Below are 22003 nucleotides of genomic sequence, written 5' to 3' on the forward strand. Positions count from 1 at the left end.
TTTTAGATGAAAAGATGAACAGAAGTTCTACAATCTGTGACAAAATTTGTCTAAAAATTGTTGAACAATTTCTGAAAAAATATTCTACAACATAAAACTGTGGAAACTTTGGAAAGCTCTGTATTTACAGTGTATAATATCATCACACGTTTCAGAGAATCCAGAGAAATCTCTGTTTGCATGGATCAAGGCTGAAGGTCCCAAACTGGATGCTCATAATTTTCAAGCCTTCAGCAGCATTAAAAAGATGAAATACTCAAAATTACTGCACAGGCTCAGGAACACTTTTCTTTTTGTCACAATCTCCAATAGCACTACAGGGATACCTCCACTCTAGAAACCCCTGGTGGGACATCATCAGAATTGATATAAAGTGTCAGGGAATGCAGCGGTTCTACTTTGAGACCCTTCTCATGACAGAAAGTTGACCCAGACATCTTTTGGATGCCACTTTGACTGCTCAGTCACTACGTTTATAGCTCAGTGGTTCCTGAACTCTTTCTGCAAAGCTCCCTTTTCATCAACAATAACAACCGTCCCCCCATCACACTACCATGTGCACCTCACCACTTGCAATGAAGCGTATGAAGAAATGTGCTGTGAAATACTCTTTAGTTGACTGGCTGCTACTTCATTAATTAAAGTCAAAACCATGTCCACAGTGGAAGGAAATATCAGTTCCTCCACTGTAGCGTGTTGCTTTTTATACTGGAAAGCTGCATGCTTTTTTTATATGAGGTGAGTTGAGCAAGACAAGACAGATGATGGTTAAGTTTAACAACTTTGCTAATAAATTAATTAATGGGTTTTTTCTTTGTGTTTAGGATGAGAAGTCCCCAACTGACCTGACTTATTTGACTTCATCATGTCAGACGCTAATATTTTGAAACATACAGCCCACTGGTCTCTCTTCATTACCCATCATTCACCATTACCATTACTTGATCATTACCTGATCAAGATCAGGGCAAGGTATGTCTCGTTATATGTTCTTGTCTCTTTCTTCAAATATTGGCGTTTACCAAATAAAATGATTCTAAGATACTTTGATTGCTAGAACAAAGCAAATGTAAACAATTTAGCATCTTTCTTAAGCATGTCTATTGGCTTGTTGATCAGTGAATCACTGCATCAGTGTAGATCAATGTGTTGTTTAACCACTGAAAAATAGTCTAGAGGTTATATTTTCAAAGTACAAAATGTTGCAAAAGCATGTTAAACAGGTCATCAGGACTCTTATTACATTAGTGCACCTATCTTCCGTGTACATAAATGCCTCAGTAATATCAAGATATTGTTAGCTTATTGATTAATGCAAAATAATACTAAACTGTTGGTGTTTGTTATATGAAAATCTTTGTTGTGCCATTGAATAGAAGTCCATAATGGCACCTCGTGATACACTCATGTGGTTGACATATTTGTAGCCTTTCCCAGTGATCGTGAAATGTTTAGTAAAATGTTATTTCTGAATTTATGGTTTGTGATAACATTAACTCCTGGTATTATTTCAGCCATTTATAGGTCTTCTGGATGTTTTGTGGTCAGATTTATCTTCACATGGGAATTATGCTGCCTTTTTCTGAACATTTTTAGAAACTGTTTGGCTTATTGTGGTATTTTTGGGATATACTGTGGCTCTGTGTACTATTAATGACTGACACTGATACAGCATTTAACACTGCAAAGACTAAAATATAAAAGAGTAATATTATTGTGTCTACTTCTGCCTATTAAGGTAAGTAAATCACATAGAGCTTGGATTACAGAGACAAACATAAAGGGAAATAGATGAGTGGTTTAGATAAAATGAACTGATTTCCCTACTAAGTCAGCAGAGGCGGAGAAACTATGGGCCACATGCATAGCGAAAGCACAAGAGAAGGATAGGCACTCAGGAAGTTAACAGGGGAAGTTTAGTGGTTTTTTGCGTCATCATTTTATGCTGCTACTTGTGTGCCGATGCAGAGTGAAGGTAGGAACGCTGGTTCGTGACACACTGTTCTAACTTCTTTGTTCGCGCACGTTTTAACAGTTAAAGTTTTTCCTAAAACTGGACAGATAGAGAAGGATGGGTGGATAACGGGAGAAGAGTGGCAGGTGTGAGGAAGATGGAGAAGGTGGGGGTGAGAGTTTGAATTTCTGCATGAGTCTGTATGTTGAAGCTCAACTTCCGCTGTACAGTGAGAACAGGGCAGCAATGGCTGTGACATGCGGGCTGGAAGGCCCAACTGGGCCTGTATTGAAAAAAGATTTTCAAACAGGAGCTGAGATTGGGTGCTTCAGTGGGTCCACCAGCTCGGTGACTCGATTTAGTGTGACTGGAGAGATCATTTAGGGGCTTGTTTCTCTGAATAGGAGAAGTACGTGGGCAAGGGTGTGGCCTTTCATTCGAAAATAAATTGAGTTCATCAGGGGGAAGTAGAAAGACATTCAAGCTAAGGAGTACAGTTAGATTCTTTTGAGAAGATGATGTTGTTTGCAGCTTGAAGCTGTAGTCCACACTAAGAAACCTTTGTTGTTTTTGCTTTTGCAGGGAAGATAAACCAAAATATGTCCTAAGTCTCAAGCTTTACGATGCAACGCAGCCTGCAGAGGAAACAACTTGCACCCAACAACATGCGCTGAAAGGAAACAGAACTAGCAGCAGCAGCTCAGTCAAATCTCTGAAATGTGCGGCACTTCCATAAAGTCGCCGTCACATTAACCCAGTTAACAACACTTCCATTGCAGACAGTCAGTGAACCTGACAGTCACAAATAAGCAGAGCAGCACAGGCCCATCTGAATGTGAGGTGGAAACAGCAGACAGGAAGAGATGCGGAGAGTTCGAAGAAAAGGGGGCAACAAAGAGAAGGTGTTTGGATGTGATCTGCTGGAGCATCTGACTGCCTCCTCTCAGGGGAGTAAGTGAATCCTCACTCTAAAAAAATATTCCTTTACTGTATCGTACTCGCTCTGTTCCTGAGATGTTGTAGTTTTCACCATTTCAGACATGGCAACACACATTAAACACAAACCCACACAGATTTTTATATGATTTATGGAAATCTAAGCTCAGTGGAAACATAAGTTTCTCTGTGTAAAGCAGTACATGACATATTAGTAGAACTAGCATGAATAACATTTGGATAGTAGAATAGAAATTCTTTATTAATCCCTTCAGAGAGCCCTCAAGGAAATTTGGGTGAGTCACCTTACTGTTGGTTAAATAACTTTTCAGCAAGGATACAGACATCAAGTCTGTATTCTGCATATGTAGTTATGTAGTTATACTTTTGTGCAGCTCCGAAACCATGACACGGCTTGCCTTTTTTTAAAGTCATGGTAATTAAATAACATTCAAACCACATAATTTTAACCACATCTGGTGGGTATCCATGCCAACAGAGCCCCAATCCTGCTGAGACACAGCAGTGCTTTGAGTTACATGCTATCATGCCTCTAAAGAAAGTGTTAACATGATGCTAACCAGGCAAAATCAAGCAGGTTTTTAACTTATATTTAAGCAGAAAATAGAAACTCCTGAGATTTATTATCTCTGTGCCACTAATGTCCTGGTCAAGATCCACAGCAGCTCAGAAATAACACAATGAAAACATACTGTATACAGAATGACAGAATAAATCATGTAGTCCATAATAAAAAAAGAACTATATAATAATATTGTTAAGAAACTAAAAACCTCAGAATGTTTAATCACTACAAACTAAACATGAGACAGAATGGCCATAAAGCAAGTATTATAACTGTCTTTACCTTGTAAAGGATTTGTTTTGTAGACAGGTGGGAATAAGATAATGTTCAATGGTGTTTCAAGGTATGGTATAAAAACAAAACAAAAAACAAATAAACAAATAAACAAAAAAACAAAAAAAAAAACAAACAAAACAAACAACAACAACAAAAAAAAAAAAACATGGGATGAGCCAGAAAGTCAGGAAGATGACTCCTCTGTGGAACTTGAGGGGAAAATTATTATATTTCAAATTTATGAGCTCAGATCAGCAATGAAGTTTATTTGTTTATACAAAGACATTTACGAAAAGAAAACACATAAATCACAAACAAGATAATATATGCATATATAATGTTTCCCCTGTTTCACATATGGCCATATTTTAAGATTTGTTTGTCTAATATATACATATATATTTTTACATATTTGGCTAAAACTAAGAAAAAACCGCTTAGAGTGAATGCATTTTTCTCATATAACATACTGAATTTGCGTTATTAGACAAAATGACACATACAGACTGAATAAATTCATCACAACCAGCAGACAGGAAACAATTCTGTTGTTATTCAGGTTAATAATTTGAATTACATCCTGCAGTTCCACTGGTGTTACGGTGCTGTAGTGAGTTTGTGGAGCAACATGGAGTCGTGGATGGTATCTACAGGTTATCAGGGGTATCGTCCAACATCCAGAAATTGAGGTAAGTCTGTTTTTTTTTGTTTGATTGTTTGTTTTTTAAATCAGGTTTAAAATACTCTAAAATGAATCTGTGTTTGTGTGAAACCAGGGGTGAGTTTGAGAGTGAGGGGAGTCCAGATCTGAACAAGGATTTATACCTGCAGGACATCCACTGCGTCAGTTCTTTGTGTAAAGCTTATTTCAGAGAGCTGCCCAACCCTTTGCTCACATACCAGCTATATGACAAGTTTGCTGTGAGTATTTCAGACCTACAAACAATTTGTGCAATCAAAGTTTTTCTAATTAAGAAAGAAGGATGTTGATGAGATATATCCCTGCAGGAGGCTGTGGCCATCCAGCTGGAGGAGGAGAGACTGGTAAAGATCAATGATGTTCTAAAAGAGCTGCCAGCACCACATTACAGGTATCGTACTCTGCCGCACACTGGGCTAGGGTTGGGGTTAGCTTCAGGTTATTTTGCTGTAGTTTCACCGTCCCATGTCTTCTTAAAAGTTCACACTTTAGAGGTGAAAGACCTCATCCACAGCTTGCCTGGAGGCCTCATTGTTTACAAGGTTTTAGTGTGCCAACAGAGGCACATAGTTTTAAGATTTTCAATCATGTTATGAAGCAATTTTAGAGGCTATATATAGATGTACTTTAACATTCTGCTTTTGTAAACAGATGCATACTTGATTCTTAATCTTCTGCCAGATTTAAAATGCAGGGAGAAAAAGACGTAGATCAAAATGCCATGCTAATACTCATTCCCTAACAAAACTGTACAAAGTCTATGCAGCTTCTGGTCTTAGGCTGTTTTAGATATTATAAACTGGTCCACAATGATGACAAGGTTAATTTAATTTGAATTCTATATGACAAACAATTTCATTACTCAGTGGCATATGTTCAATATTTTATCCAAACGATCTGCTTAATAAGGGCTGGATTCCTTATTAATACATTTCAATAATCACATTTCACTTGAAAATGAGCCCTTTACATAAATGTTGTTAAGTTAGAAAATATGAAAGTAAAATTATTTGTCTTGTAGTAAGACATAATAGATTAACAAATAATGTAAACCTCCATTAACAAATTTCCTGTGTCAAAGTTTTATGAAATTTGACTTCTGAATAATAAAAAAAAACACATTATGTTAATTATGCACTTTGTTTTATGAATGTTTACAACATAGTTAAAAACCAAACAAATAAAAATAAAGGATGTTTTTAAATAAAGAATTTTTAGAAAACTTCCCATTATATTTAAAGTTTGTGAATGATGTAAAAAGTTGCCGTTATTCTCTCTAAACCTTTATGTAGTTATTTAAACACGAGCAAAGGGTTGAAATACTTAGGAAACTGTAAATCTGATCAGTGGCTGTAACTCGATCTATAGCTCCCTCAGTGAGAATCTTGAGTTATTTATTCATTTATTTTTACTCTGCATTCATTTATCAGAATTTTTCTTTATATAAATCAGTTCACAAGCGAGAAACACTTTTGAATATATGGGCTTCAGTGAACGAGTGAAGCGGACTAAACCAGCAATCTTCTAATTAAAGGATGACCACTATAGAGTCATCTTCTATTACAAAGATAAAAATGCTATAGTGGTAGTTTTAAAGATGTTCAATTAAGCTGTCATGGTCAATATGCCCAACTTAGTAGACACATAAAAGTCTCATTCATTGAATGAGCCTCTTAGTGACTACTGGATAAACAGATTAGCAGCTGTTTGTTTACAAGCTGTTCTCTTTAAAAGTTAATGACATGTCTGTTTCAGGACTCTGGAGTTTCTGATGCGTCATCTGGTCAAAATGGCCTCGTATTCTTCAGAAACCAACATGCATGCCAGGAACCTGGCCATCGTCTGGGCCCCCAATCTCCTCAGGTGTGCTAATATCAGACTGAGTCTGTGTTGTGTTCATGTGTATCTTGTTTCAGGTACAGTCCCATTAAACAGTTGTTAGGCAGTGTTGTAGGAAATGAGGGAGATTCTGGAAAGACATCATATGTTCAAGATCTTCTTTGGATGCATTTGCATCACAGATAAGAACATTGAAGCAACTTCTTGACCAGTTTGTGAAATAAACATAGAAATCACTTCATAATTAGTCACCACCATACAGCTGCTTCAATGACAGCTCTCATCTTGCTAAGAAAGCTTCAACTCTGAGATACAGTTCCCAAGGAGCCAGACTTTCTTCTTTTTTAAAAGGGAGTCTCAAGCAGTAATTTATCAGCTTTCTGAAAAGTCTTTCAAAGTTTTCTTGCAACATTAGATGCTTTCTCCACTAGTTTTCAGTCCCATCCTTGTACCTGATCATTTTTAAAGGAATGTTTGTTGAGTCACTGATCACTGACTCACAATTGATCTGAATGTAAAAGTGCTCCTAACCAGTGTTGAGTTGAAAGACACAAAGACACATTTTGTTACCATTTCTTTAGTCATACAATAAAAAATACCAAAAATAACAGTTCGACCAACATTAAACTGTTTTGTTGCACCAACATCGTGATTCCCAAAGACCTAGAGGCTGGAAACTTAACATTTATCAGGATGTGCAATGTGTCCTTAAAATCGAGGCTAAGTGAAGAAACAAAGAAGTAGGATGTCTTGAAAAATAACACCTACAGCAGATGAACATGTTTTTAAGAATTGGGGTAAAAATCCAGTAAAGACCTGACACGGGACCTGAGAGATGCACCTGGATCTTCAATTAATCCATTTATTGTTCACTTATGTCTCATTTGAAATGGTTTATATGGAAAGATGGCTGTCAAGAAGTCATTCTTAGAGAAGGGATTGGGGGGGAGTGGTATTCCAAATGGCACAATGAAATCTGGACTGCAACAATATTAAAGCAGGTTGGGACCATCTTTCCAGAGAACAGAGCAAAGGCAACTCAGTAACCATAAATATCATAAATTTAAATTCTTATCATATAATCAGTGGGGCAATTTTTGACGGATATAGTTATTTAGATTTTATATTTATTTTTTTTCTGCCTTCATTCATTGTTTTCTTGATTTCCTAGTCCCTTCTTTGCTTCCTTTTTAACGTTTTTCATTCATCACTATTATTTCTCATTCTTCTCTTTTTTATCTTCTAACAACTGATCAATAAAAAAACTGCATATTTTCTATATTAAGGTCAAAAGACATTGAGGCGTCTGGATTCAATGGTACAGCAGCCTTCATGGAGGTCAGGGTCCAGTCCATCGTGGTGGAGTTCATCCTCACACACGTCCCTCAGCTGTTTCCTGAACAAGGTCAATCTACACAAACATATTGTAACAGTTGTAATTGTGGAATGGCCACAATTTTAGGGAGCTCGGCTCTTTTCCTATGGCGAGTGAAAGCTGACACTGATTCCCAGCCTAAGGAGACTGACGTGTCACATCCTACCCTCACGTCGCCACCTGGACGTCTGAAATTTCAATGGGTTTTTGCTAGATTGCTAACGCCAAATGGGCGGTGACGTAGCGGCGACGTCAAAAAATGGACGTCTGGTGGCGGCGACGTAGCGGCGGAATACCTCAAAAATACGTGTCAAATTCTGTTTGCACACACCAACGCCTGGATAACGTCGCCCCCCCCATGAACGCCTGGATAACGTCGCCCCCCATGAACGCCTGGATAACGTCGCCCCCCCATGAACGCCTGGATAACGTCGCCCCCCATGAACGCCTGGATAACGTCGCCCCCCATGAACGCCTGGATAACGTCGCCTCCCCATGAACGCCTGGATAACGTCGCCCCCCATGAACGCCTGGATAACGTCGCCTCCCCATGAACGCCTGGATAACGTCGCCTCCCCATGAACGCCTGGAAGTATAAATAAAGTTGTTGTTTCTTCAAGTTTAATAATCGATTTATGAAAACAAAAGAGTGACGTTTTAATCGTTACTCTGCTCAGGCAAATGCTGGACGCTCCTACGCGTTGAACCAATCAGAATCCCCCCAAGTATGTTCCCGGCAGAGTCCAACTTTGTCTTGGCATGGCAATTTTTAGCTGCTGAAATTATCTGTAGAAGGGATCCGAGGATTCATCATTATCTTATACAGACATTATTAATTACCTGATTATTCCACACTTCTAATGAAGATGTTATTACATTTCTTATCAGTAAGAGAGATTCCATCAATCATAGGAGGGCCAACCGGTACAGTAACAAAGAGATCAGAGTGAATACTATGTGCTAAGGAGGCGATGTTAGGGGGGATCGATCTAAGCACCATATTAAATTCCTCTTCGGGTGTTTCAAACCCATATTTATCTGTGAAGGTTCTATATGATACAAATTCTCCTGATGTGTTCATAAGTTTGTTCACCGTATTAATACCTTTTAAGAACCAGCTTTTTAGAAAAAATGTTTTGTTTTTGTGTGTGATAAATTCATTATTCCATAAAATGCAGTTGTGGGGGGAAAAGTTATGTTTGAAGATCATGTTCCAATGTAATAAGGCCTGTTTGTGAAAGTTAGCTAATTTTATAGGTAGTCTTCCTATTGAAAAAGGGCATATCATTAAAAAGTTCAGACCACCTACAGAGTTGAAGAGATAGTTTGGGATTATATTCCACATGCTATTTGGACATTTAAGAACTCTTTTAATCCAGTTAATTTTAATTGTTTGATTGAAAGAGGTGAAATTAATTGCATTTAGTCCCCCCTCGGCTAGTGAGTTAGATAAAATCATTCTTTTCACCTTGTTTGGTTTATTTTTCCAGAGAAATTTAAAAAGAATTTTATCAAGTTGGGAGCAGGTGGAAGCAGGAATACCTAACCATGCGAATATATAAGCTGCTCTCGACATACCTTCAGCTTTGCTTAATAAAATTCTACCATGGATAGTTAGATCCCGCCCATGAATTGAACTTACGTTTAGTGGCTTCGATCAAAGGAGATATATTTAGGTTGAGTGTGTCTTTTGGATTCTTAGATATTTTTTATGCCTAGGTAAGTTATAACATTTTTAATTGGGATATTTTGAATTTCTGATTCTATGTTATTCCCTAAAGAGAGAATTTCACATTTCTTTAGATTCAACTTTAACCCAGATGTTTTGGAAAATCGCGATATGGTGGCTAAAGCTTGGGGTATTTGTTCTTTATTTTGTAAAAATAAGGTTGTATCATCTGCTAACTGGGAAATTTTAATATCTTTTTCAAATAATTGAATTCCTTTGAAAGGTGTTTGTAAAATTAAATAATCAAGTATTTGGGCTGCTAGTAGGAAAACATAAGGTGAAGCTGGGCATCCTTGACGTACTCCCCTTTCTACATTAAATCTTCTGGATGTTCCGTGTATTAGTCTTATAGAACTGTTGTTGTTTTTGTAAAGAGTTTTAATTGCCCTTATAAAAAAATCTCCAAAGTTCAAGAACGCTAAAGTGTCAAAGATGAATTTATGACTAATGGTGTCAAACTCTTTTTGGAAATCTAGAAAAAGAATAATAGGTTTTCCAGGAAGGAGGTGTCTGTAGTATCCAGGCGTTGGTGGGTGTAACCTTGCTAATCACACGCACACGTAACACGTCAGTCTCCTTAGGCAGGGAATCAGTGTCAGCTTTCACTCGCCATACTTTTCCTTTCTTTTTCCCATTTGTTGTGACGGACGTGTTGTCTGGCGCTGTTTTATTTATGTATGATGAGACAGTAGCCGTCCAACCGGGCTTTATATGGTTGACGAATGTCCTTTTATTAAAGAGCACGCACTGTGGAATCTTCAGTACCAGTGTCGCTGTGAGTTTGTCAACTTTGTGGCAGCTTTATCCGGCTAACTGAGCTAATTCCCCGTACCACAACACGCTCTCCCCGTTACAATATACACACACAGATATGTACTGAGGCACACAAACACACTTACCTCTGCTTCATTTTGTTCTAACTTTGTTCTTTCCACCATGTTCAGGTGTATCAAGTGAGAGAAGGAAGTCCCTTCCCTCCCCGTCAGCGATGTCCAGTCAGGAAGATGTATTTTTCAGGTGTGCTCAGCCGAACTTTGGGAACATCAGTCCAGGAGACGGTCCTCTACCCATAAGACCCTACCATGCTATCATTGAGGGCACAGACAAGTGAGAAGATGATTTATCTGTACTCTCACACAAACATAGTCTACTCTGTAACTGTGTCATGTATTATTTGTTAAACACATGTCAGGCCAGTTGCAAGTGTATTTGCTGTATAAATGTTTCAAACTGTGACTGTAAAAATGATGTCTTAAGGAACCTCTGGCAGTATGTCCTTAGTGGGATTCAGATTACATCATTTCTTTAAACTGTGTTCATTTCAACACCTGTGTTTCAGGAGAAAAGGATCTCTAAAAGGGAGAAAGTGGATGTCCATTTTTAATATCGGAGGAAGAATCCAAGATCAACGACGGAGGCACAAACACTCAACTAAAGGTACACAGTTATTCATTTTGTATTCAACATGAGGACGATTTTCAGCTGGAAGTTTAAGGAAAATAAGCTGTAGGACTTTAGAGATTACAAACTGAGGATTCTGAAATTTGTGGGTCATAATCAAACATGTATAAAGTCAAACATGTTGTTTAGAGACAATCCTCTTTATGATCAGTTTTGCAGCTTCCCTCATTTCTTATGTTTATATAACTTGTAATTTCAGAGAAAGAGAGGACTTCTTTGAGACCTGCAAGAAGCATGGACTCCCTCAGCACCCCACCCTTTCCAAATGAAGGTGCTGTCTTCTCACTGTTTCATAATAATACATTTAAATTTTCTTTCTATGAAGAAACATAAATCTCTGTTTAATGTACTTGATTTGACTGGACAGCGTGGAGCTGACTGCGGCTGCTTTGTGCTGCTGAAACCACTGAAAAACAGGATTTGAAAAACTGAAAACAGCACGTCTTACAAAAATATTACTGCTATCATCAGCAGTTACTTTTGTTAGTGGTTCCATGAAATTGTCTATATAGTGAAGCTTGTGAATAATTATTAACAACGTAATCTCACTTTTCAGCCAGAATCAGACACAACAATGGAAAAAACAGCATACAACCAAATAACATCCTCCTGTCTTGTTATGTTCAGGTACCCGACGTTCTGGCCAGCATCCTCCATCCATCAACATGTCTCCCCTCGTCACCCCCCCAGTCCAGGCAGGCTCTGATACTGCAGCACCTTCAGGTGGACTAGGTAGCAGTGAATATGCTGTGACCTATCGTAGGGGAACAGGTTTAGTAAGTGGGAGTACAGGGACCCCGGGTACCTACACAGCTCTTGACCCAGAGGGTTTAGGGTTACCAGTCAATGAGGGTGTCCAGACCAGATCCCCGGGGCTGTCCAGTAAAGCGAGTCGAAGAGCAGCCATGCACATCACCGGCCCCACCCTGGTTACTGTGCCGTTACATATCACCTCTAACCTTGCTTTAGGGGTGCTGCAAGGGGGCGGGAGTGACAGGATCATCCTCCGTGGAAGAGATAAGGATGGAGGGGAAAAGGTGGAAGGTAAGGAAAGAGGAGAGAAGATTGAGAGGAAGGAATGCAGCGCAATGGAATGGAATGTGGAAGAAAGCAGAAAGGTGGAGGAAGAAGAGAAACATCAGGGGGAAAAAGAAGTCGTAAACGTGGGAGGGAATAAAGAGGTAGCAGGTGGTCTTAGTGGGGAAAAAGGTGAAGGAGCAGAAGAGAAGCGATTGGAAGAGGTGAATGATGACAGGGTGAAGCAGGAGCCTGTGTTGGGAGTCCAAGATGTGTCCAGAGAGCAACAAGCCACAAGCATCAACTCCGCAGCAGAAGAAGATAGGGATGAAGATGCTGCAGAGGATGATGAAGAGTCTGACAGCGGTGAATATATGGGTAAAAATCTCTCTCATAACAATGATCACTTGCATTGACTGTTTTATTACTTGTATTATCAGTCTTGTATATGTTTTGATTGATGTTGCTTTATTTCGAACAAAAAATAACACAAATTAATCAGATTAAAGAAAAAAATAACAGTTGCTAAAGAGTCCGAAAAGGAGCAGGATGAAGTAAAAACTATTTAATCCTTCATCTCCTTTATAATCATATTTTTCTTCCTTACAGTTGTCACATTAATCCCTTAATTGTCAGTTTTCAGTTTTTTTTATTTTAGAAGAAAATAAATAAATATAGAAAAAAAAATTATATAGATATGTACGCATATACTCATGTACACATCTGCATATATACGTTCACATGTACACACACTTACACATGCATACCCACATACATTCACAGAGACAGATCAATTACCTATTTACCTCTCTATGTAGTCATATACCTATCTAACTGTTTATACTCACATACCTGCATATGCACATATATTTTTACCACATACATGCACCATGCATGTACCCATAAACATTCGCCTACATATACTTCTGCATACTCTGCATAAAACCACACATACCTACACATTCATATTTATTTCCAAGTTTAACTTTATGTACATATTTAATTGTACTGGTTTACCTACATTTTTTTTTCTTTATACTTTTTGAATAACATATCTTTGATTTTTAAACTGGATAATGCTTGGACATTGTTTGAGTTCTTCCTGAATAGTATTCCACAATTTTACACCATATACTATAAGGCCCATGCTTTTCATAGCTGTTCTGACACTTAAAATCTTTAAAATGTGCCTCTCAGAGTGTATCCCCTACATGGTTAAAAACATTTTATGTATGTGGTTGGGTAATAAATTATCTTTAGCTTTATACATTATTATTGCTGTGAACTCCACCAAATCACTGAAGTTTAGTGTTTTTAACTTCCATAATAATAGATTTGTATGTTCCCTATAACCAACTTTGCAGACAACCCTTATTGCTTTTTTTGTATATAAATGTATATATATATATATGTATATATATATATATACATATATATATATAAAACGGTGGCAGAGATCGCTTGTAAGTGTTTCCCCAAAGCTCAACACAATAATTCAAATACGGCACAATCAGTGGACAGTACAGAATATAAAGTGATTTCTTTGTCAAAAAAACATGTTTAGATTTAGTCAACACTGCAATATTTCTGGGCATTTTTGTCTGAACAAACTTAATATGTGACTTTCAGCATATTGTGTAGTTGGTAATTACACATATAATGTACTTTTATTATGTATATTATTGGCCTAAACATAAATTTTCAATCATGCTGTTGGGCAGCTTCTGACTGTATCTAAGGAAGGATGAAATCAGTCATTTAGAGCAACAAGCATCAGTCAGTGTTAAAAAAAAGGTTTTAGATAACTTAATCTTTTGACTCAAAAAGTGGAGCACATGTTCAGCATCACAAATGACCTGTTAAAGACTGACCAGCAATAATTCCTGGCCCAAAATAACATTTAAAACCTTTAAGAAAGAGTTTAAATTTGTCATTGTGCGACAGTGTCCTGCAACATAAATCAGCTTAAATACACTAGAAAAGTGGCAGAAAGTACCAGCAGACAGGTAAAAGAAGCCTTAAGTTGTTTTTCAATAACCACATATGATTTCATAGAGTTGGTCCACCATTTGAAACAAACAACTCTGACCCAGACTTTACTTCATACACAGATATGAAAGGAGACAAGCATCGTTCAGCCACTCAACATGGAAATGATGGCGTATTTGATGCTTCTCACATCCTCAACTCAACTGAGGTGGAGGAAGATGATCACGAGCTGTCCGGCTACGTTCAAGACAACTTTGATTTCTTGGACCAAATGGATGTCATGGAGCACATAGACATCAGTGTCCCCTGTCAGGTGTGTGTTTTGTCTGTTGTGATAAAGTTTAAAATATTTCTTAATTGAAGGACAATGAAAACACTAACATTACTTTATGAAAGTGTCTACTTTCTCTCTGCTTTAACGTTCAGGTGAACGAGTTCTCTGTTGAGCCTCCTGGTCACTCTGATGATGAGTATGAAATCATGAAGCAAGTTCAGCCTTCTCATCAACCCTCTCAGCTGAGTCCTGATATGTACACCCAGAGTCAGACAGAGCTGAATCCACACAGACCGCTCAGCCTCGACCTCCCAAGTCGACACACTAAATCCCTCAGCCTGCCCTATATGACCTCACCTGTCGACGGACCGGAGGAGTCTTTCTCTGAGGGGGAGAGTTCAGGGGATGACATTGATGATAATATTTATGACAGCGAGGAGGATGAGAGCATGTTTATTCAAAGTCTTCCAACAGATTTCTTTCTAAACAATTTGTCTGAATTAAAACCAGACACTGATACCCAAGACTGTTCCCGTGACAGAAGTCCTGTACATGAGTTACAGAGCTCTGAGGCAAAGGAGTGCCCATCTCTTAACCTCGAACTTTCTGCCTGTAAAATTACGATGAGTGGAGATCAGGGGCAGATAGAAGTGGACGGTGGAGCGGATGAAGATGAATCAGAAGAAAAGCAGACAATAAAAAAGAAAGAAGACGATGAAGCTCATCATGGAAGAAATCAGCTGGAAAACGATGTGCAAAGGTGAAAACTGATTTCCCATTTCACATATGAATATATCTCTCAAATTTAGTTCCCAACTTTAACTCAGTTGTCATGCAGATGCTCTTTTTATGTCATGGGCTTTAACGATGAAGTGATTATGAAACACCCCCCCTTTAGAGCTGTTTTAACTATTATTTTGTTTTACTTGTAGGCCAAGCAGTTACACATACTGTAATGGGTCTCGATTATAGTGATGAACCCAAAGATAATAACACCAGACTGCAGTTTGTCTTAGTGTTTAAGCATTTCGGGCTAATTTGTTTGGTTTTTCAGGTTGCAATTTTGTTGTTCAGGTTCCTCTTGTTTTTTAAACCAACTCCTACATGCATACAACACAGGACTTAAACACACACACACACACAGTTAACAGTCCAGGTGACAGAAACAGTAAAACAACTAGTAGCTCAAGACAGAAAAATGTAGATAACCAGATATTTCCCTCGAGAGTTAGTGGAGTCTTAGACTTAAAAGATTTCCAGACATGAACCTCCTTGAGAGATGGGAAGCTTTTGGAGGTATGTTGTGAGTTTTAGAAGCAGTGATCAAAGTTTGAATCAATCCCCAGGAAAACAACTATAATCAGTGCTTAAGACAAGCATTTTGGATCCACTTTGCTTACACTGCTCATGTGCTTCTTTAGCAATAAGCAACTTTTTAAAGCAGCTAATCACAATTAGAGGCATGACTTCACTCTTCTCCATGCTTGCTGTTGTTCCAGTGTAGCCGAATACTTGCCACCATCTCTGCAAGTCTTTAGACCACTGATACTGTTAGTTTCCCTGGTTCTGTAGTTCTAACTATTTTGGATGGAAACGTGGCTTTAAATATTTTAACACATGAAAATACCTTAAGTATGTGCTGCATGTGTAACTAGCTAATAGTGTCTGCCTATTTACGATCAATGTAAAAGGTAAAATCAGTGTTGTGTTTGTTCTCGTGTAGTAAGTGTTTAAAGGAAGACTATACAGTTATTTATCTTACAACACAAAATGTGTTGATTTCATTACATTTCATTTAATTTAGCTTTATTTTGTTTAAACAGTACTGAAGCTAATTTCTAGCTAATATTAGCAATTCAGCTAACGTCACTTTCTATCTGTAGACTTAAAGACTTTTCTTTCATTGCTGCTGTTGCTAACCATGTTTCCATGTAGGCTAATAGTCAAGTAGCTATGAGGCTAATTTGATAGCATACTGGGAAAATGGCAGCATAGGCTACATTACATGCGGTTGTAATAAACAAAGAAAGTGTGGAAATGATTATCTAGAAACAAAACTTATGTAACAAGAAATAAACAAATCTAGTTGATTCATACAGGTATAGAGAAATGAGAATTTTTTTGATTGTGCTGAAACAGCTAATCATTTATGTAAAGTATGCATAATTATGAAGGACCTTTCCAGATAAAATACTTAGTTAAAACACAGCTACAGTACCTGGTTCTGTAACGTACCTTTGACCATTGTGATCAATGCTTGGCAGAAGTTAACTTTCCCTTTCTTTTAAGCCAAATTAAGTAATATTTCAAAATGACAATGAAAAAAATAATACACTATTGCAGATGCCAGATCTTCACTGATACTTTGGTGGAAAGATTTAAATCAACAGGCTGAAACACAAAAAGTCCATTTTTAATGACCTTCAAAAGCAAGCCTTTTCAAGTCTGTGTTGCATTCTTCCGTGGTAGATGTCTTAACCTTTTCTTCTTTGTCGTTGAAGCAGAGCAACACAGGAACACCTGAGCATCATGAAAGATGCTCAAAGTGAAAAGTCTCTGACTTCAGATGCATCAAAAACCTGCTGTGAGGAGTTTCCACTGCAGAGAAATGAGAACAATAATGAATTAAACACTGTGACTGGAAATAATTTTGAAGATGTGAATGAAATGGATGAAATTCCTCTTGGTGATTCTCCACCTCAAGTAGCTTCTTATGACACACTGAAAGAAAGTGCTGATGCTCCATCAGAAGAATCCAACGACGCCTCTGTGATTCCAGCACAACATCCGAGAGGCTGTGTTAGAGAGGATACAGCAGAGAGAGAGGACAGAAGCCAACAATCTGTTGTGGAAATAGAAGAAAGTGATGAAAACATGAGGGAGGAACTCACAAAGACAGAATGTGAAAGAATAGCTGACAAAAAACATGAAGGGTGGACAGAACAGGCTAGTTTATTCTGTTCTAATAGTGACATTTGGGATGAGCTGGAGGATATTGTATGTGAAGTGATAGAGGATGAAGAAAGTAAGAAGTGTGAGGAGGAGGATGTTGCTGCACAGGTACATTTGGTAGAAGATGAGGAGGAAAAAGATGATGAAGGCGAGCCAAACAAGACAGATATTAGAGTAGAGGAGGAGGAATTAGTGGATAAAACTATAGGGAAACTTGGAGATCCAGTAATGCAGCAAGAAAAATTAGATCAGAAGAAACATGCCTTCAGTGAAGAAGTACAGCATCACAGCAGAGGAGAAGTGGTTTCAAGAGAAAAAGAAGAAAATAAACAGAAAGCAGATCTACAAAGTAGAGCACAGCCAAGTGTAGATAAACTAAAGGAACTGAAAGGGAACCAGATGCGTGATAACAGTGATGGCAGCTTAGGAGGGTTCGGGAGGAAACTGGTCACATCTAAACATCCAAAAGTTTATCAAATCAAAGCGGTGCCAGTTGTGCCTCCAAAGCCTCAGCACTGCAAAATCACTGCTCTAACCCTCCGTCAGCAGCAGCAGCAAAGAGAGAGAAGAGACGCTGACAGAGGGAGGGAAACCATACCGAGGGCCCTGACAGAGCAGGACAGGGTTTCTTCTGCGGAGCAGCTGAGAGACAGAGACGACGAAACCGCCGACAGGAAGGAGAGGCTGGTGCTCCTCAGGGAGAGGGAGAGAAGGAGGGATGGTGCAGAAGGTGCCGCTAGGGACACAAGCAGAAACAGTCCCCTCAGCATGTGTTTTGATGAGGCCGTTGCCATAGCAACCATGAGGAGAGAAAAAGAGCGAGTGCGAGAAGCAGACGCTGAGGCAGAGGGATCGGGGAAGTGAAACCCGTAGTTTGTTGATTTGAGCTGATGTATATTTTAGCTAAATGTACGAACTTTTCTTTTGAAATACGAGCACCTTGTACAAGATTGATGAACAGAAACAACTTGACTCATTTTTTTCAAAGATTGCCTTAGTTTTCATTTCTTAGACAGAGCACTGGAAGAGAATAAATACATCTTAATACACCACAGTGCACAAACTCAGTCTGGTGATATTGCTTTTTGTTAATATTTTACATTTTTTTAATGTGAAAATGTATTGTATAATGAATCAGTTTGTCTTTTCAAATCAGAATATTTCACATAATGTGAATAAAAAACATTGTTTCAAAAATAGTGCCTGTTCCTTTTCATGTTTTTTTTTTTTTTTTATTATTTTATTTTGTTTATTTGTACTTTTTATTGAGTCTGTTTTATTGAATCTGTTTAGTAAGATTCTCTTTCCATCATTCTGTTAGCTTTGCTGAACAGGACAAGATTTTTTAAAAAATGAAAAAACAACTAAAAACTGAACTTAAACTGAATGTCTGCCCTACACTCAAAAACAATACACAAAGGTTAAATGTATTTGTAGTAGTTAAATAAATTTAAATGTACATATACTTCTCATACTTACCTACAACTGAAGGAAAATAAATGTTTCCGACTAAAATTTGAGAAAATTGTGGTACACGTTTATTAGACCTTTTACGCCTATTGACGTTACGTCACATCCGCTTTAATGTTTTCCCGGAAGTAAGCCAAAATAAAAACAGTTTGTAGGACTCTCTCTCCGCGAAAGCTTCGGCTGTTCGTAACCTCCAAATACTCTCCTCTGTGGAGTTTTTATTTATTCATCCATTTGAACTCGTTGGGAAAGATGCCTTCTGCTTTCGGTACGCAGGTCGCCGCCATCATGGACGCGCTCTCGAAAGCTGCGGTGGCAGATATAACGAAGCTGGTTGAGGAGGAGAGTGTTGTTCTGCACATGGAGATTCGCCGGAGGGACAGTGAGATCCAGGAGTTGCAGAGGAGTCTGGAGATGATGGAGGCTGAACTCTACAAAGCTCAAGAGGCTGCCGTAAAACGAGTTACAGAGGAGGAGCAGGAGCAAACAACTGCAGGGAGTAAGGTCCAGCAGAGAAGTAAGAACCTCCACATCTGGACGTGGAGATCTGTCACACCAAACTTCATTCAAAATTTTGATGTTCAAAGTTTGCTTGCTGATTAACAAGCCTTCGTTCTTACGAGAATATTAGTTAACCCTCTAAATGACTAATGGTGGTCTCATTGTAAATTCGTCCTATGTATAAATAGATAGTTTTGCATAATTTAATGATATTCACACTAATCACAGGACACTTCATATTTTTTGTTGTTGCTGATGTTGCCCCACTGAAGTGTTTTGGTCAAATCTACAGCATTACAGTTTTGATAATAATGTAAGGGGTAAACTTTGAATCAACCTCTCATTTAAGGTCTATATTTTAACAATACATTAGAAAAATATTGAATTCACCATAACTTCTAAAACCAGAAAATGCACTCTAATACACAAATGGAACTCCTAAGCTCAGTATAGCTCATACCATCAAGCTGATATCATTAAGTTCTTTCACAGACGGAAATCTTTCAGCAAACAGTTATTGTTGAGGGTTTGTGTTGTTTCAGTTAATATCTGTGTTCTTGCATTTGTAAAATGTTGGCATCCATGTCACTGGCTTTTCTTTTTTTTTCTTGCAGATAAAAAAGAGGATCAGGAAGAAGGTGGAATTTATTCTGAATTTAATGCTCAGTATTCACCTTGTGAGCCTCAGAATGTGATGGAGGAAAGCCATAACATCAAGGCAATGGTAAAACAAGAGCCTGCATGTGAACTTTCCACCACTGCAATAACAGGCAACACAGCACGAGCTGATGTTGGCTCTGTGGAAGGAGAGCAACATGAGTCCATCTGGCATGCTCCTGCTTGTGATATGTATGGGAAAAACTGTGCTGAAATGCAACAGTTTGTAGACATTTTTCCCTTTCATGCTGAAGAGTATTCTGCCTGCAAAGACACTGAAAGTTCATTTAATTCATTATCAACTTCAAAAGAAACAACATCAGACGATTGTTTAAGTGTGCCAATAAAAGTGGAGGTAACAATGCCATCGATGTGTATGGGAAGTTCTCCTTCAAAGTCTGTCCGTAATGACCAATTTAGACATGATTCCCTCCATGATGAGTGCATGCAGTCTGCTTTACAACAAGAAGAGTCATCAACAGCTCTTCCTCGTGCACTGAGGTCCACAGTAGGCACATCAGGATCCATAAGTGAAGATATAAGCAAGAACAGCTTTAGAGCAAAAAGACAAACAAATGTGTGGAGAACAAATCCAAAAATCTTCTTCTGCTCTGTGTGCAACAAGGGTTTCCCTCGATTGTCTCAGCTGGAGGAGCACAAGACCAGTCATCAAACCTTCAAGCCTTTCAGGTGCCTCGAATGCGGGAAATCTTTTACCCAAAAGACTCGACTGAAAACACACCAGAGTGTGCACACGGGAGAAAGGCCCTTCAGCTGCAAAATCTGCGGCAAGATGTTTTCGAGGCAGGGCAACTGCCTGAGACATGAGCGGTTCCACAGTGGGCTGAAGCCGTACAGCTGTAGGCAGTGCGGTAAAAGCTTCACCGTGCTGGGAAATCTCAAAATACATCAAGAGATTCACCTGCAGGGAAGATAGCACTCAGATACTTTTACTCTCTATGATGCACTAAAAGAGTTTGAACATTTGCAAAAACCTTTATCCAGCCAGAGTTGATTATAGTTCATTGGATGCAGCCATTAAATGTGCTTTAATTTGTGTTCATGTCAAACCCATGCTGAGAAAAGCTGTTACCACGTAGGATGCAGGAAAACTGACTTTACTGTTATATAATGATGTGATCATTTATCTACAACACTTTACTCAAAAAGGATGAGAACTTTCCAATGCAATTACAGGTTTCATGACATGTTTGCACTCAGTTTTGAAAATACACTTTTCACAAAAGTTATGGATAGTTAACTTTTAGGTAAAAAATTTTAAAAAATGTAAGAAATTCATGCAAAACTGAAAAAAGTCAGGAATGAGGGCATTTAGGTAGAATTGTACAATAATAATTCCTTAATCTCAAACAAGTTATTGATACAAACTAAAAGATAACTGGAGTGGTGGGTAAACTAAAACATAAAATGCCCAATGCCCATGTTTCAGTAACTTGTGTTAAGTGTCATCTTGGTCTTATGATGTCAAAATGTGAATGTGTATGATGAAGAGGACTATTTAAAAATTCAAGTCATTGCACCAGAACATTTAGTGGTTGATTCATAGTTAAGACACTTACTTTGGTTCTTTTTGTAGTTATCATCTTGTTAGTGCATGTTGTGCCATAAGTGCTTAAACATTAAACAGTTGTACCTGTACAAAATTTAGAAAAAGTCCAAGTAAGGTCACCTGTAAAGGTTATAGTTAGTTTTGGGGGCATTCTGACGTCATACAAAAAGCTGAATAACCCTAACTTTTTGTGGGTCATGTATGTATAAATCTCTCATTTGTCTTTTGCACATTTTGTCCTGAAAGCTCTTACTTAAATTTAATTTCATACCTCCAGGATTTCTGTAGACTTGCTTACGTGTGTGGTTATACAAATTACATAATTGTTGTTGGGCTGAAATGAGCTTAACCTCTTCAGTGTCACAGGTTGGCCGATAACGTGTCCTGGAGAGACCATTGGATTACTGGCAGTGATGGTGGTATTGAAGGAAGGAAGGAAGAAAGAAAGAAAGAAATGTGATTGGTAAATAAATGGTTGCCAAGTTGCACTTGCGATGGTTCTTTTAATGTGCTTGACACATGCCAGTTCACAGCACAATTTGTTGTACTATTCACTGGATATAAGGAAAGTTCTCCAAACCAAACTACAATATTTAATGCTGTGATATGTTAAATTTGTGAAAGTGACATATTTAGTAAATAAGATGTACATTTGGGAATTTCCACATGAATAAAAAAATCTTCACTGTTTGTTGTAGCTACTTCCTTCAGTAAAAA

At 38.1% G+C, this 22003-nt stretch overlaps 2 protein-coding genes across 2 annotated transcripts; both read left to right on the top strand.

The window, feature by feature from the left end:
- The first annotated feature begins 1947 nt into the window (after window positions 1–1947).
- si:dkeyp-68b7.12 (rho GTPase-activating protein 30) lies at window positions 1948–18264 on the top strand. The gene is given in 15 exon segments (XM_041993156.1): window positions 1948–1975; window positions 2537–2905; window positions 4339–4441; window positions 4529–4673; window positions 4761–4843; window positions 6208–6315; window positions 7578–7696; window positions 10340–10502; window positions 10735–10832; window positions 11056–11127; window positions 11484–12251; window positions 13985–14175; window positions 14289–14896; window positions 16638–17906; window positions 17908–18264. Coding segments are annotated over 14 exon segments (3882 nt in total). The 5' UTR covers window positions 1948–1975; window positions 2537–2817; the 3' UTR covers window positions 17975–18264.
- Window positions 18265–18650: 386 nt separating this feature from the next.
- LOC121644921 (zinc finger protein 189-like) lies at window positions 18651–21976 on the top strand. The gene is made up of 2 exons (XM_041993179.1): window positions 18651–19075; window positions 19674–21976. Exons 1-2 carry the CDS (start codon window positions 18811–18813, stop codon window positions 20651–20653), a joined length of 1245 nt encoding a protein of 414 aa, XP_041849113.1. The 5' UTR covers window positions 18651–18810; the 3' UTR covers window positions 20654–21976.
- Window positions 21977–22003: the final 27 nt, after the last annotated feature.

The sequence above is a fragment of the Melanotaenia boesemani genome, chromosome 8 (assembly GCF_017639745.1).
Source record: "Melanotaenia boesemani isolate fMelBoe1 chromosome 8, fMelBoe1.pri, whole genome shotgun sequence".
In the NCBI taxonomy this organism is placed as follows: Eukaryota; Metazoa; Chordata; class Actinopteri; order Atheriniformes; family Melanotaeniidae; genus Melanotaenia; species Melanotaenia boesemani.

What these genes read in the sequence shown, in the direction of transcription:
- LOC121644921 (XM_041993179.1), top strand. Translation starts at nt 18,811, where the DNA reads ATGCCTTCTGCTTTCGGTACGCAGGTCGCCGCCATCATGGACGCGCTC. An exon ending in GAGTAAGGTCCAGCAGAGAA is followed by an intron (nt 19,076 to 19,673) that starts GTAAGAACCTCC and finishes TTTTTCTTGCAG; the next exon opens with ATAAAAAAGAGGATCAGGAA.